The sequence below is a fragment of the Cibotium barometz genome, chromosome 47 (genome assembly GCF_041138505.1).
Source record: "Cibotium barometz isolate CiBa-2024 chromosome 47, ASM4113850v1, whole genome shotgun sequence".
In the NCBI taxonomy this organism is placed as follows: Eukaryota; Viridiplantae; Streptophyta; class Polypodiopsida; order Cyatheales; family Cibotiaceae; genus Cibotium; species Cibotium barometz.
Window position 1 is genome coordinate 6304344 of NC_141092.1, and position 16529 is coordinate 6320872.

The 16529-nt window shown below is 44.7% G+C and overlaps 1 protein-coding gene across 3 annotated transcripts in view; it reads right to left on the bottom strand.

The window, feature by feature from the left end:
- LOC147611302 (uncharacterized) overlaps positions 1-14074 on the bottom strand; it is a 49146-nt gene extending 35072 nt beyond the window's left edge. For all 3 annotated transcript variants that reach the window (XR_015263738.1, XM_086784380.1, XM_086784382.1), the window contains exons 1-2: positions 13664-14074; positions 6668-6735 (exon numbers count right to left, since the gene is read on the bottom strand). Coding sequence is in view for 2 of the 3 variants with exons in the window: in XM_086784380.1 (XP_086640506.1) it covers positions 6668-6735; positions 13664-13970 (375 nt within the window). In the remaining variant the exon portion in view is untranslated. The remainder of the gene's footprint in view (positions 1-6667; positions 6736-13663) is intronic.
- Between the last annotated feature and the right edge of the window lie 2455 nt (positions 14075-16529).

Here is a 16529-nt window from a genome sequence, read left to right on the forward strand (position 1 = left end):
CTTGGTCACCTGCGCGAAACTGATCACGCCTATTGCTAGGCCTTTGGAACTGATCTGAGCGCTTAATGATATACTGGTTATGCATACATGCCCTCAGGGAATGCTTCCTCTAGCTTCGCCTGTTTTGCAAAACCACTCCTTCTGCTACCCTGTTGAATTCTTCTGATGGATTTGTGTGTCTCCTTGGGCCTATGCTTAGTGGCTAAGCCTAAATGCTCTAATACCAATGTTGCATGTGCAGAATCCTTGTTGTACTGATCCACAGCCCTAAGCCTGATTAAGAACAAGATGCTGATCATATCTGTCTACGAAACTAGTCCCGCTCATGAGGTACGTAAAAAACGGTACGGTACAAAACTATGCAAGCGAAACTAATGCGAAACTGTTTTTTTTTAATGGCCTTTTTTTGGTGACTTTTTTTATGCATGTTTTTTTTTCTTCCTATTTTGTTTTATTGTTTTTTATGGTTGTTTGGGCAATGGGAGCTTTCTACCTTGCCACCTTCTCTCGACTTTGCATCTCTAAATGTGTACAAATATCTATTTTTCAAGTGTTTTTAAAAGTCAATCGTACCTCTATCGAACTTATAATAAAAAGTCCCGTACCGGTACCATTTTTCGTACCTTCGCCTCGTTTCGTACCTTCATACCTGACAACTATGATGCTAATAAACATGATTAAGACAAAGGAGAGAGAACAAAGAGAGAGAGAGTTGGTGTCAGGGTTTCTTGTATTTCATATGGTACAAAAAGATCTTTAATGCTTGTACATGGTTAGCCCTTGGTCAGCCCAAAGGGGTGACCTCTGGCCCCTACATACGCTTCTATTGATGACTTCAATGATGGAATGATGAATGACTGCTGACCAAACTTGATTTATGACTTTATGCTTATATCACTGCTACAAGTGTTGGTTGGCCAACAGATGTTGCTGTCGGCCAGCTCTTGGACACAACTCTTGGACAATATTAATGTCTTTCTTCCATAAATGTTGCGCTGACTTCATGCCTTGCCCACACTGCTGATTCTTCAACCTGTTGCCTAGGTGTCTGCTGGCTACTGCCGACTGAGGTAAGATGGCTGCCGACAAGCCCCGAAGCCTTTCCATGATGATTATGGTGGTGATGATGCTCATGCTCATGCTCAGACTGATGATGATGGTGCTGATGTTGCTACTGATGATGATGGTATTGATGCTTATGCTGATGATAATACTACTGATGATGACCTAAATGCTGTCCTAATTGATGGATTAATACTGTTCATGCTGAAGATTAGCCATGGCACGAGCGTACGCGTGACATCATACCTACTAGAGTACAATGGGTTATGGGTATGCACAAGGGACAAAAGTTGGGTATCTTGAATATCTATGCGCCTAATGTACAAGGAGAGAGGGTGGCCCTATGGGGCACCATCACAGAACTGCTACCCCTGGCTGATCGTTGGATTGTTGGAGGAGACTTCAACATGGTTGAGCAACCCTTGGAACAAAAGGGTAGCCGTGAGGGTAGAACACACCCCTTGGGGAGAGGCTCCTAGGAGAGATTCATACTCTCCTTCTATGGCAAGGATTGTGGGACATAGGATGATTTCCAAAGGAGGTCTAACTCCTTATCTTACTCATGGCATAACCGTAGAAGCGGGGATGGATGCATCTTTGCATGGTGGGATAGATTTTATGTGGATGATCGGGGCCTAGATAGAGGAGGCTCTATTGCCATCTTGCCTGGTAGTACCAAATCTGATCACTGCCCGATTGTCTTGTGCATCAAGGAACTTGGGAGACAGAAGGGTGCACCTCACGTCGCATCCCAAACTCTTTATCAAAATGCCAAACCTCCCCAGAGGTTAGAGAGATTTGGAGGCTTTGTGGTGATCCTAACCCTAGGGAGAGGCTAGCCTTGGCCTTGGAGAGGACGAGCCCACACACTCACTCTATTGCCTTGGCCAAGAAAGCAGAGGCTCTGGACAAGGAGAAGGCTATCACAGACACAGGTTAGCTGCGCTTCAAAGGGAACACGAGAAGCATCGTGAGTTCCCTTGGATTGCAGATCTCGTCCACTATTAGAGCTAAGTTACAATTGGCCATGGATAGGCAGGCTGAGTTTGCATTTCATGCTAATCAAGCATTTTGCACACAAATGGGTGGCACATGCAACAAACCGTTTTTCACAGCACATGGACCTATGCACAGTAGGGGCAGTTTGAGATACTTGTAGGATTGTCAAGGATAATTTCATGCTGATCCAAATAAGGTGAGGAGTATTGCCTCATATTTTTTCAGACCTTGCTCTCTGCAGAGACCTACCCTTTGGATAGAGATGTTGCACAACAAAAAGTCTAGGAGCACATGCCCAGGCTTATTACAGATGATATGTGCGCCTGTTTGGATGCCCCCTTTTCGAAGAGTGAGCTAAGACATGCTTTGCACACCCTCCCAAAAGGCAACTGCCCAGTTATCTCTCCATCCTACTTGTTACAATTTTGGGATTACATTGGTGATGATATTGCTTGTCATGTGCACGCCTGTGCCATGGCTAATCTTCAGCATGAACATCATAATCCCTCGTTAGGACAGCATTTAGGACATCATCAACATCAGTAGTATCATCATCAGCATTAGCATCATCATAAGCACAACGAAGGGCATGGCATGGGAACCCAGTCGGCATCAGCCATCAGGAGCATCCAACCAATGGTCGACAACCTTCTAGGACTCAAGCAAGCACATGGCCAGGCACCAGTGTGAAGACCATTAAGTTTGGGCAAGCATTGAATGAACCGCAGCATTTACAGGATTTATTTCATGAATATTTGTCCAAGACCTAGCCAACAGCAACTGCAGCAGGCTGCCCAGAACTTGCATATATATAAGCATAAAATCCATCATTCAGCATATTCATTCAGCCATTCATCACTTGGAGTAGTAGAAGTCAGCATCTAGCATGTAGAAGGGACAAGAGGTCACCCCTAATGAATAGACCAAGCGCCTAAATCATGTACAGACCTCCAGTCACCTTTTTGTACCATATAAATACAACAAAACCCTGACACCAACTCTCTCTCTCTCTTCTTCTCTCTCCTCTCTTAATCATGTTTAATCAGCATCTTGTTCTTAACAAGGCTTAGGGCTGTGGTTCAGTACAGCAAGGATTCCGCGCATGCAACATTGGTATCAGAGCATTCAAGCTCAGCCACTAAGCATAGTCCCAAAGACGTGCACAGATTCATCAGAAGAATGCAGTCAAGGTAGCAGCCCGAGGGATTCACTCACAATAAAGGGCGACGTCACCTACGTGCATGAACCTCAAGAAAACCCCCTATATATGATGCTCATAAGACGATAACACATATTCGGGGAAGCTATGGAGTGGGCTAAATCTAGCCAACAACCCCTTGCCATTCTCTTGCTAGACTTTAAAAAAGCTTATGACAAAGTGGATTGGGACTTTTTGGAAGGCACAATGGGACGGATGGATTTCTCCCAGGAGTGGATCAAAGGGGTCTCTTGCATGTATAGCGAGGCCCATAGCACAGTTTTGGCTTGCAGGAGGCGTGGTGAGTGCTTTCAAATTTCCTATTCCATGATGTAGGGATGCCCCTTAGCTCCACTACTTTATCTTATAGTAGCAGAGCCTATGAGCATATTTCTTAGGGTTACCACAGGGTTTCGGGCCTCACGTTGCCTCTTCGCACAAAAGAAGAGTTACGAGACTTACATGATACTATATTTATTTTGGAGGCCTCACACGCATGCCTCTATGCTTTCCGCACTACCTTGGAGATGTTTTGTTTGGCAACAAGCGCCACCATCAATTGGCACAAATCAATGGAAATCTGGATAGCGACTCTCTACAAACAGATTGAGGTTTGGATGCAGTGTTTACATAGATTGAGAGAGGATGCACTGCCAAATACCATGGCTGTCAAGTGGGCATTGAAATCTCCCCTACACAACAACAGTTCGCTCCTGTGCTCATGAGCATTCAAAGCAAACTGAGCCTGCAGCTTGTTAATATGCTCCCGCATCGTCGACGACATTGCAGGGCTCATAACCCGCAGCTGTACTTCCAAGGAAATCCTCTTCATGGGCGATACCCTGTTGTAAAGAGAGGCCAAATGCTGCCATATACCTCTGGCCAGCGTCATATGCTTTACATGATTGATACCTGCGGTGTGCAGTTGAGAAAGATAAACGAACGGACCGTGGCGTTGACACGATCCCACATCTGTGTCTGAGCCTCCCGGTCCTTTCGGATCGACGGTAACTCCCCTTCCTCTACTTCCAGCCGTGGAACCCCAACAACGACGAAATCAGCGAGGTCGCAAGACTCCAGAACAGATTCCATCATAACCTTCCATATGCCGTAGTTGTTCCCGTCCAACTGACGGTCCACCGGGAATGTGGGGAGTGTCGGGATCTTCACATGCCTCTCGTCCATCTCACACAGATCTGCCATTGCGGGGATGTACTCTCAAAAGGGTGGGTGGGTGGGAACAAAAAAGAACTAACACCTGCAAGTGGCTGTCCAGCAAATCAGCCCGCCGTCCTCTTGCTTCTCCTCTTCCACAGTCCCGTACGGTCCACCAATCAGCAACACAGCAGTCCCCCTCTTGCTCACACAAATCCCAAGAACTATCTAGAGCCTAGGGCTCTGATACCATGTCAAAATACGCAGCGGAGATGATGACCAGATATGGGAACACGAGCAAAACGCATGTAGAAAAATACAGCACAAGAGAGAGATAGAGGCGTGTAACTCTGCTCTATATACACAAGAAGATCCCGGAGTATGATACATAAAATGGTGGGGAGCATGGGGCCTATTTATATGCCCCATGCATGGGGTCGGCCAGCTGTAAAAGCTCTCCACGACTGCATACAGCAGTCGGCCAGCAGTAAATGGCCTCCACGACTGTAGGAGCAAGTCGGCCAGCCACCAGCACCTCCACGACTGCTGAATATGCAGTCGGCCAGCCACACGACTGCTAAATGGACAGTCGGCCAGCCACTAGGTGCTCCTGCCAACCATCTGGCATTCATCCACACCATGGAAAAATGGGGAAAAATACGGGGAGTGAGGAAAAATGATAAAACACCTCATAAGGGCAGGCACACCCACAACAAAGGCCCTGGTGTATAAAAATAGACAGGAGATGACTTCTAACAGGGGTAAGGGTCAACGAGTTAAGATAAAAGTAGGTATGTTAAGAGGCTTGTTGATATGCAAGAAACTTCAAGGAGTAGTTTAGAAAGGTTAAAAGCAGGGTGTTAGGATTCAAGAAGCTGCATTTTGGGAGCACGTTTGATATGTAAACAAGGTTTCCAGATGTTATGTTCCATTTGCAAGGTTTAAAACACATGTGAAGGGTTTAGAAACTACGTCTAAAGATTGCAGCTCTCTCTCTAAGGTCTCCATAGACCATGCTCAAGGATCATCTAACCTAGAACCAAAACCCTAACAAGATTTCATAGACCCGATCCTAGACCCAACCGTGGAGTCAATCGTAGAGTCCTCCGGACTCATCACCGAGCCTCAGTTCTGATTGCGACGAGTCTCCTTGGTACCTATGGCCCCAACCTAGCATCCCATATAGCTCAATGGCTATGAGGTCTTGCACGCCCCTGATAGCACTCTTGTCTATCACGCACATACCTCAATAACTCATAAGTGCCCCCAAGGTTACTTATATAGCAATAACCTCAATATTATTGGCCCTTGCTTTATTTATAAACTTTCCTGCTTTATTTATAGGCTTTCCCACTTTATTTATAAGCTTTTACGCTTTATTAGCCCTAGGCTATTAATTATAAGCTCTTAGCCAATCTAGACCTCATCGTGATAGTGCCCTTAGCCCACGTGTGAACCCTCCACGTCCCCATGCCCCACCTAAGCCCTAACCCTAACCTAGGTTAGTCCACATCCCTTGCCCTGACCCTAGGCAACACTCCTCTTTGGATTTTAACATGGCTATCAATTATCTGATGCGTGTGGCATTTACATCCCACACAATTGTTAGGGTTGTTACCATATAATGTAAGGAGCATTACAAATCAGTGTGGGAGGGTTACGTGACAAATGGTTCAACATGTAGTCGGGTCTTAGTTAATGTAGAGAGTAATCCAAGCCACTGTGAATTGTATCTTATCCCTCCTTCACTTTTGATAAAATTATTGATCGGTTGGACTTGCAATCTGTGTCTTAGGACTCATGCAGAGTCCCTAGGGCTTGCTTAATACAGTCGATATCTGCATGTGCTGAACTTGTTTAGTTTAATTCCTTGAGGAATATAGTTGTGATCAAGTGAATGATTGCATTACTTTTTACATCTGCTAGGATACTGGAAAAGCAACAAGTTCAGAAAATATTGCACTGAGGGAGCACCTAAAGGTACAGAAACTTTCTTTAAAAGGAAACCCTCAGGCTTAATCTCATGCCAGTGTCAAGCCCAAAACCAATTTCCTAACTTCAGTAATGATGGAGCTATCAACAAGTGTCGCATCATGTATGCGAGAAAAAACTGCTAGACAACAATACTGCTCCATTTCAAGTGTCAAGACCTCAGAATTGTTTTTCAAGCACTCCCATGAAAGCTAGTATTCTGAAACTTTTGAGCTCATTCCACACACACACACACACACACACACACACAGAGAGAGAGACCTTAGATGCACATGCTTCTGCCTCGGCCAATGTCTTTCTCAGGGTTCTAGTGACTTCTGGATCACAAGCTGGACAACACCAGAAAAACACACAAGCTCTTTACAAAATTTCAAGCATAGGATTGAATGTACTTTAAATGTGATTGAATGTACTTTAGGTGTGCTTACAAACCGTACTAATTTTCATTCCCCATCAAAATCGAATCAGCATTTTCTTTGTACTTAAGATCAAAACAATGACCGGTAATTTAATGGCAACAATGTAATATCCATATGCATTCTTTGAAAAAGACCGTATTAAAGCATAACACAAAGGGCTTATTGCTTTTTTCCATGATAAATAATATTAAGAAGCAATTTTCGCTTGTGTGGGTCTAGATCTGGTTCTTGTTTGGCCCTTTGTACCCACATTCCATGCCTTGGGTGTGTGGGGCTGAACGATCTTGGGCTTGTAATGCACCCCACAGGGTGTAAGCACGTATTGGGCACTGTATCGTGTTTTAGCAACACTTAAACACTTAAGATTATTAAGACAACTCAAGACATAGACAAAGCTGAAAAAGAGAAAGTGCTCAGTAACTGTGCACTCTTGGTGGAAGGAAACTCGTTGGAAGATGAAGATGCTTGCCTTACAAACTGTCCGACCTGTTTTAGCAGCCGACCATCAGCCAAGAGTCATAAAGGTGTCCCAATTTGAAGCACTTGGACTGTCCAACAGGTAGAAGAGAGATTTTTGCAACCGTATGGGCTGTATGACCAGGCCTAAGTAGTCGACCAGCAGCCCGTATGGGCTGTATGACCAGGCCTAAGTAGTCAACCAGCAGCCTGTAGGAGCTTGACCAGCAAAATAACCTGCATGGAGGGTGGCTGAGGGTCGAGCTGAAGATGGAGATCACTACTATGCCTTCCGTTTTGCAAACCAACCTGTGTATGGAGGATTATGAGCAAAAGTGATTGATCCAAGATGGTCTGCACTTTCTTTTTGAAAAAATTTCTTGAGTAGGAAGAAGCCTTGCATAAGCTCGATTTGTTCTCCACCAACCTTAATAACACGTGGGAGGTTAAAATGTATAAGTAGGATTTCACATGCTATGGTCATTTGGGTGCCCAAGGGGGTGCTCAATGGATTGGTCCCCAGGCACACTTAATAAGTGTCCACTCTCTTACTAATAAATGTGAACCTGCAAAGGTTATAACATTACAAAGCAATTTTAATAAAGATTACAAAGGTTTTGGGCATACTTACCACGTGTTCACAGGCCATAAAACACGTCAAAATACAAGGCACTCGCACAGTTCACGTTCCAAGCCCATGAACTAGACATTCATAGCATGCAAACACACGAATACAGATCACGCGAAAACAATGTCATGCATGCGAACATGTGTGCATGTGCACTTGATTTATGGACAAATCTCCCAGTCATGGAACATGTACAGCACTCGCATTTCCGGGCACAAGTCTGGCACATCGGAAAGCACGGAACTAGGATCCAAAACACTCGGATCCACACATTGGCCACATTTGGGCGCAAGAAACTAGCCACATTTGGGCACAAGAAACTGGGGGAAACCATATAACTGGCCAAATGGTGACATCCCCCCAGCTTCTAAACAATTGTCCTCAACTGAAAAGCATCGAGGTACGCCTGAAGAAGCTGTGGAAACTCGGTGAAGAAGTCTTCGTCAACCCACTTTGCATCGATGAAAAGATAGTTTTTAAACTTCACAAGGTATCACCTGGAAAGCTTGCCACCAGCTAGCTTTCTCTCCTTGTGGAAGACTATATGTTCTAATTGAAGTATCTCTACTAGTTCATCAACTTCTCGTGGGTCTTCCGTGATAGGCTCTTGCGGATCTGGCCCCACGCCATAGTCACAAGGGACGGGGGACGGTGACGGGGGACGGGGACGGGACGAGGGACGAGGGACGGCCATAAGTAGGGAACGGGGACGGGGGAGGGGACGGCACTCAAAAAAATACTTTTTTTTTTAATTTTTCTACTCTACACTTATTCTACTTTGGAAGTACATCAAAATGAGCACAAATTTACACTAAAATGGTAAGCTTTTGAGTCATATTAATAATTAAGTAGATACAAAATGAGTCATGACTCAAGAGTCAGGAGTCAGGACTAAGCCTTAAGGAGGCAGAATACATGGACGGACTCAAATGAGTCAATGACAAAAAAGTGCTGAAGACTAGAGGCTAGAGGCTAGAGCTAAGTAGTAAGGCCCATGAATCATGATCCATGAATGATCATCCACGTGAAGTGCTCGCCTCATGGTCATGGGTAGCTTGTGCCAAAGAAGCATCAAGCTCATCCTCAGTCTCATCCTCACTGGCATGCTACTCCTGCACCTCATCCTCTTGTTGCTCTTCTTGTTGACTCATCTCCCACTCGGTGAGGAATGAGAGAGAGAGAGAGAGAGAGAGCCTTGAGGAATGAGAGAGAGAGAGAGAGAGCCTAGAGGCTTGGAAGTTGGAAGACTCAAGAGGCTTGAGAGAGAGAGAGAGAGAGAGAGAGAGAGAGAGTCTAGATTCTAGAATCTAGATAGTAGGGCGGCGGCCCGCAGGCCTTGTGTGAGAGCCTAGAGGCTTGGAACTTGGAAGTTGGAAGAGAGAAGAAGCTTGAGCCTTGAGAGTTGTGTGTGCTTGTAGCCTTGTAGAGGCTTGTTCTTATATAGATAGGCAAGAGAGAGAGAGGGAGGAAAGCCTCAAGGGCAAGAGAGAGAGAGAGGGCCAAGCCTCAAAGAGCCAACAGCCATAAACGGCTAGAAACGAGAAGCGCAACGGCCAAAAACGGTAGGCGCAACAGCAAAAAGCGGCGAGCAACGGCTCTCTGCCGTCCCCTCACACTGCCGTCCCCGACCGGCGTCCCCGTCCCTGCACCGTCCCCTGTGAGAAACATGCCGTGGGGAACGCCCGTCCGTCCCCGTGCTGGTCCGTCCCCGCGTTCCAAGCTGCCGTCCCCTCCGTCCCCTGTGACTATGCCCCACGCACTTCTACAACAAACTCGCATGAAAAGCATGGTGAATCTTCTAATGATCAAGTAATGCCAACCTGAAGGCAACTTCATTCATCTTCTTGCTCACTTTGAAGGGATCATAATACTTGGTAGAGAGCTTAGGATATGCTCCTCTTTATTTGGCCTCTTCCGAAGTCTTGCTTTCTCAAATGTCAGCAATACCCAATCTCCTTCTTTGACGTCCAGCTGCCTTCTATGTTTGTCAACAGCCTTTTTATGCGTATCTTGAGATCTAGCAATGGTTGTCCGTACCTATGCAAAGGCTACATCAAGATCTCTTACATACTCATCAACAAAGCAAAGATCTCATCCATAGTGCAAAGGATAGGAGATAGAACCACTTTGCCATATACAATCTCAAATGGGACCTTCCCTATGGATGTATGTACCGTGTTGTATGCAAACTCTACAAGCGGTAGATACTTCTCCCATGCTGTCTTTCGATATGCAACATAGCATTTGAGAAGATCCAACACGGCTGAATTTGCAGCTTCACTTTGGCCATCAGTCTGGGGATGATAAGCTGATGAGAACTCCAACTTGGTCCCCATGTCATCAAAGAGAGCCCTCCAAAAGAGGCTCATAGTTCCAGGATCTCTATCCCCCACAATATGCCTCTTGGTAAATCCATTATGAAGTCCATAGCTATACTTTCCCATGGCTGTGAAGGAATGGGCAATGGCGGAAGCAAACCTGGAGCTTTCTATCTATCAAATTTCACCTTTTGACAAGTGATACATGCATGCACATATGCCTCTGTCTTTGCGCATACTTGGCCAAAAGAAATAGCCCTCAATCATTAGCGTAGTAGACAATATACCTCTATTATCAGCATAAGGAGAAGCAGGGCATTCATCCATAACCTTTTGCCTCATGTCAAACACAACACATAGGCAATTATCCTTCATGAGATATCCTTCTTTTATCACATAAGATGCATGTGCATGACCAGCCATCAAATCAGCCCATAAATGTCCAAAATCAGCATCTTGATGATACAAATCATGCATGGCAGATAAGTCTCCATGTGAGGCAACTGAAACTGCAGCCACATATGGTCTCCTAGACAATGCATCAACCACTAGATTCTTCTTTCCCGAAGTGTGTCATGTATGATTGCATCCTTGAGATAATGAAAGACATCCTTCTAATTGTTAGTCCATTTGACGATGCCCTCTTCTTAGTCAACTCACGTAATAGCGAGGCAATAAGAGCAAAGTGCCTTATGAGTCGCCTGTAATAGGAGCATAGACCAAGAAAACTTCGAACCTCGTGTACATTAGATAACTCTAGCCAACTCCACATTGTATCAATCTTTGCTGGGTCCATACGGTGTCACCATTTGGTCCATCTCCATTTCTGGTGCCACTTCTATGGGACTATCACTCCATAGAGCGGCCAGATTTGTGCCATGTTCACATGAGGCTAGGCCGGTGTCAAGTATAAAAAGGATTGGACTTCTCTTGTAGTACCATGAACAATCATTGAAGATTGAAGGAGACCATGGAGTGTGTGTGGGCATCATTATGATCATGGAGAGCTTCTTCTTCGCCATCAACACCTTCTCCAACTTGCTTTCCAGTTGTATGATCAGCCCCAGACTTGTATGGGCATATGCATGGGCGATATGTACGTATGTACGGAGCTGTATGGATATATACGGAACTGTACGGACATGTACAGACAAAAATTTTAAAAATCCTAAAAATTTCAAAAACCCTAAAAATTGCTTTTTGGATGTTTTTATCGCCCTAAAACCATTAAAACAAGTTTTTTATCATTTTTCTTGCTAGAAAGAGCTTCTCCAGAGTTTTCATCATTGACAAGGCTATAGGAATTGTGGAGTTTATTCATGGGATGAGCGAGTGGATTTAGAGCTTGGACATGGAACTTGGATATAGAGCTTGGGCATGAAGCTTAGACATGAACATGGAACACAGAGCTTAGACACGGAGCTTGGATTTTGGACTGGGATTTGGACTTAGACTTGGATTCATTGAACTTGGGATCCATTGGATTTGGATATTGGATCTGGTACTAACCCAGTGAGAGATACTTGTGGGTCATCCCCATGGTGTGCTCGGCATCAGAGATCTTGTGCGTCGACATCGACATCAACTTGGATATCCTACATCAGCATCTTTGTTTGTTTTGTATTCATTGATTGTATTGATCCTGGCCAACGTGCCCGTGGATTGTTCCTGAATAAATTCCTGAAAGGGGGTGGAGCCTGTTGCCCATTCCCTTCTCTCTCCCCTCTCTCTTTATATTTTTATCTCTTGGGCACGTGGTTGAGTGTGTCACTGCACGCCCCGCTAGGCTTACATTTCTGGACTTCACTTTTCAAGTCACTTGGCACGAATTTATTATTCAGTTCAACGTATCATCCACTAACAGATAGCCAAACTGAAAGAGTTAATCAAATTCTTGAAGAGATACTCAGACATTATATTCACTCTCGCTTAGCATCTTGGGAAGATTATCTACCATTGATGGAATTTGCTTATAACAATTCTCATCACAGAGCAATTGGAATGAGTCCTTTTCAAGCCGCTTATGGTCATACACCAGTTGTGCCATCGAACTTTGTTCTTCAACACAAGGTGGCATTAGCGGATCAGTTAGTTCAAGAAATGCAAGATGTTCTTCAAGTTCGAGATCAGATGATTCGAGTTCAAGAACAATATCAACAAGCAGCTAACCAACATCACCGATATGATGAATTCAAAGAAGGTGCTATGGTTCTTTTGTTCATGGCTCCTCATCGATATAAAGCAATGAAATCAGTTTTTCCAAAGTTAAGACCATGTTACTATGGTCCTTTTCGGATTATTAAGAAGAATTCTTCTTTAAGTTATAAGTTGGAGTTACCACTTTCATGGGGAAAGATTCATCCGACTTTTCACATATCATGGATAAGTTTTCGATTCCGCGCATAGATGACATCTTGGATAAACTTGATAGTTTGGCTTGTCTTAGCCGCATCGATTTGAAGAGTGGTTATCACCAAATTTGTGTGGTACCCCAAGATGTCCATAAGACCACATTCAGGACAGCTTTTGGGTTGTATGAGTTTTTGGTGATGCCTTTTGGCCTTACCAATGCCCTGGCAATATTTAACCGTATGATGGAGAGAATCTTTCGACTCTCGAGCCCATAGTAAACTGATCTTGCCTCCTTTAATGCTGCCTCATCAAAGTCTCCCAATGAGGGTGAAGCCCAATCAAGTACAAGCCCTAACATCTGTCATCGCTATACTGCATCACCTGTGAGAGGGGGCCAAAACCATCTCGGAAGAGGCAATGAAATCTCGTGTCACAATAGTGTACAAATATTGAATCCAATTACACGCTCAGGTGGGCCTTATAGCTGAAAATAGAATGATTTTTCCTTCAGCACCCTTCAAATCAAGAGTTTTAAGAAAGAGGGACAAAATTCTACATGCTAGCAAGATGTTTACTTTGAGTTCGTAGAAACCTTCAATCCCATCCCAAAAAAAGCTTTGGAAAATTTGGGAGAGATGAGAAGCATGATCACGGCCACAAGAATAGCTAATGCCACTATAGCTTATGGGTGAAACATCTAGATCTTTTCTTAAAACACAAAAATGCAGATGAATATTATATGCCTAAGGCCCCTTGTGGGGGGGCTGGGGGGGGTAAGAAAGGTCCGCCTACAGCAACACAGGGTGAGAGATGAAGATTAACGGGTCAGCTGTGGCTTGTCTAGCCCCACATTACCTGCCCCAAATTGTCTTGACGTCTGCACCCGTGTAAAGCAACATGCCCTTGGCAATAATGCAGGGTATAGTTAAGATTTCCAAGTCTCATATGAAAACCTCCCAACATTGACTAATACATGAGACCACATAAGCAAGAAGACTGCATTGATAATTGATGACTATGATGCCAGGTTAACAAGGCTACACAGATAGGCCGGCAAGAAAAGAAGGATGTACAGATGACTAACCTTCGCCTGTGCGTTTTCTGGCAGGGTCCTTTAGGTAGAAAGGCCCATGGGGCTTCATGTTGTTGCTGTTGCTGCTGCTGCACTCGGCCTCCTGGTCATCATCATCGCTGTCATGATCGTTGTCTTGGGCTAGGCGGGAGGGCCCGTAGAGGCAGAGCTGCTCGCCCTCGCGCGCTAAGAGCAGAAGCCGGAGCTGAAGGTTGTGGATAAGGACCACCTCTCTGATGAGCGCATCCACGCTCTGGGATGCCGGGCACTCGTACAGAAACTGCCTGTCTCCGCTCTGCTTCACATGCACCAGCACCATTGTAGCGGACACCCCACCGACACAAAACCTTTGAGAATTTGAGCTTGGACCTGGTAACTGTCGCAAACCGTCAATAGCTAAACACGTTCTGAATTTTGGAATCGAGAAAATAAAGCTTCCCGTGAAAATATATATATATAAAGTTACATATAAAGTTTCCGAATGATGCTATCTTGTAATGTTGCCCGCCAGTGTGTGTTGGGCGCAGTGTTTGTAAGGGGCTTGCTGACCCTAAGAGGAGTCATCTCACTCACTAGTTGCCCAAATTATATATATATATATATAAAGTTGTGCACCATGTGTAGGCCTTAGTGTTGTGTTACCCATCAAAGGAGGCTACCCTATATACATGCCCGGCCTTAATCTTGCGGTTAAAGTATGAAAAGAAATAAAAAAGTGCACTTCAAATTGCGAGGCTCTGAAGAAGACGTGTGAGGGTGTTGACGGTGGTGGGAGAAGAATGTAATCATCTTCAAAGGCTACTTCAATCCTAGGTGTACGTCTATTTGCCTACATCGAAAAAGAGTGCTAGAAATGGAATTCTCAAATTCCACTCTCAAATGGAATTGTACAGCTCTTCCCACTGAAAGGGCATGAAGCAAGTTGGAGGTTAATTCCAATCTAGAGAGCCGAAATAATAGCCCTCCAAGTTCCCACCATTTCTATTTTTGTGAAGCCAACCCTTTGAGAACTAGCAAATGACCAACATGGATTTTCTCAATATGCACATGAGGCACTCAAGCAAAATAGAGGAGAGGAAAAACATGACAAAAATGGGGAGGGAGAGAAAGAACACGATTAGATCTGAAGACTACATTTTTCTATGCTTTTGAGTTCTACAACAAATTATAAAAATTGGTTTAATTTTTTATTAAAAATGAGATTTTTATAAATTAAACCATTTTAATCTATAAATTGGTTGATTTTTCATTGCAATAGACACTTACACACGGGGAGTACCTCAATGAATCTCTACACCTCTTGATTCCTTAAATCTCCTTGATATGCTCAATCGCATCCACCTCTTGATTCCTTAAATCTCCATGATATGCTCAATCACATCCACCTCTTGATTCCTTGAATCTCCTCGATATGCTCAATCACACCTACTTGTACATGTCATCTGAACACCTCTCCTCACACTTTAAATTACATTTACTTATATTTTAGCTAATCTAATCGCATGTGAGGTGGCTCCAAATTACTATGTTCACATACAAGGATATATCCAAGCACAATAAGCCTCAAATCACATCATAGTAACATATGCTACAACACAAATCGAATCATCTTCCGGAAGCCTCATAATCTCATCACATTACACCAAATCTACAATATAAAGTACAACACATACATGTCCATTAAATCATATCTCTTCCAAGAGTGTTAAAACACCCATAGTAAGAATCCACTAACATGTGTGTTGGTACAATATAAAGTACAACACATACATGTCTATTAAATCATATCTCTTCCAAGAGTGTTAAAACACCCCATAGTAAGAATCCATAGTAAGAATCCACTAACATGTGTGTCCCTTTGAGATCAACAATCACAAAGGAAAGCCCGAGAAGAAGCATGACTAAAGGACTAAAGCACCAAAGCACTATAAATGATGTACACCATATACAATGAGTACACAAATATCCCCACGAGAACATAGAAGGGGTAGTGTCACATAGGCTGTAACGCTTGTGACCGATGGCAAACCGGATGGCCAGACGGGGCTTTAGCGTCAACACCTCGGCCGGAGCGCCGAGGACGTGGCCATCCGGGGTTCAAAGGGAGAGGATGCCCATGCGGAGTCATGGGCGGCCAGGCTAGTGTGGACGGCAGGCCACACACTATATAGCCTGGGGGATGAGGGGCAATCCTCATTCTTCCTCTGTGGCTGGGTGGTGAGCCAGAGGTCGTCCCCTCCTGTGGTAGCGCCCGTAGTGGTACTACGGTGATCTAACATTGGTATCAGAGCTTGGCGTCGGGATCGCGAGTGGCGTGCAAAACAGACCCAGCCGTTTAATGATTGGCTCTCAATCAAATTTGGGGGGATAACCTTATCCCAAAGGTCCTACAGCAGGAAGTCGTGGAGGAGAAGAGGTTGGCCATAGCTGGAAGGAAGGTTTCCTCTATTTTTCTATCTCTCTCTCCCTTGCGTGTACACACTCAAGCTCTCCATTGCAGGTAAGCAATTTCTGTGTTTTTTTTTGCTTTGGAGCTTGTCAATTTGAGGTCGACTGTGTGTGTCTGGAGCTATGGGGAGCTGAGGGTCGACTGTGTGTGTCTGGAGCTGTGGGGCACTGAGGTCGTCAATGCGCTTACCATCTGTCAGTGGGTGATGTCGTCGTTCATCGCCTGCATTGAGCGAACCTTATAAGGGCGGCTGTCTGGTGCTGCCGACGGCCGGCCCACAGGCGGCGGCCAGCCAGGCCAACACAACCGGTGGCCAGCCAGGATTTTTTTTTTGTTTTTTTTTAATCCAACGAACACCTCTCTCCCGCCAGTGGAAGGATAATTCGGCAGTGGAGGGATAATCCAGGGTGGTTTAGGCATAGGTTCCCG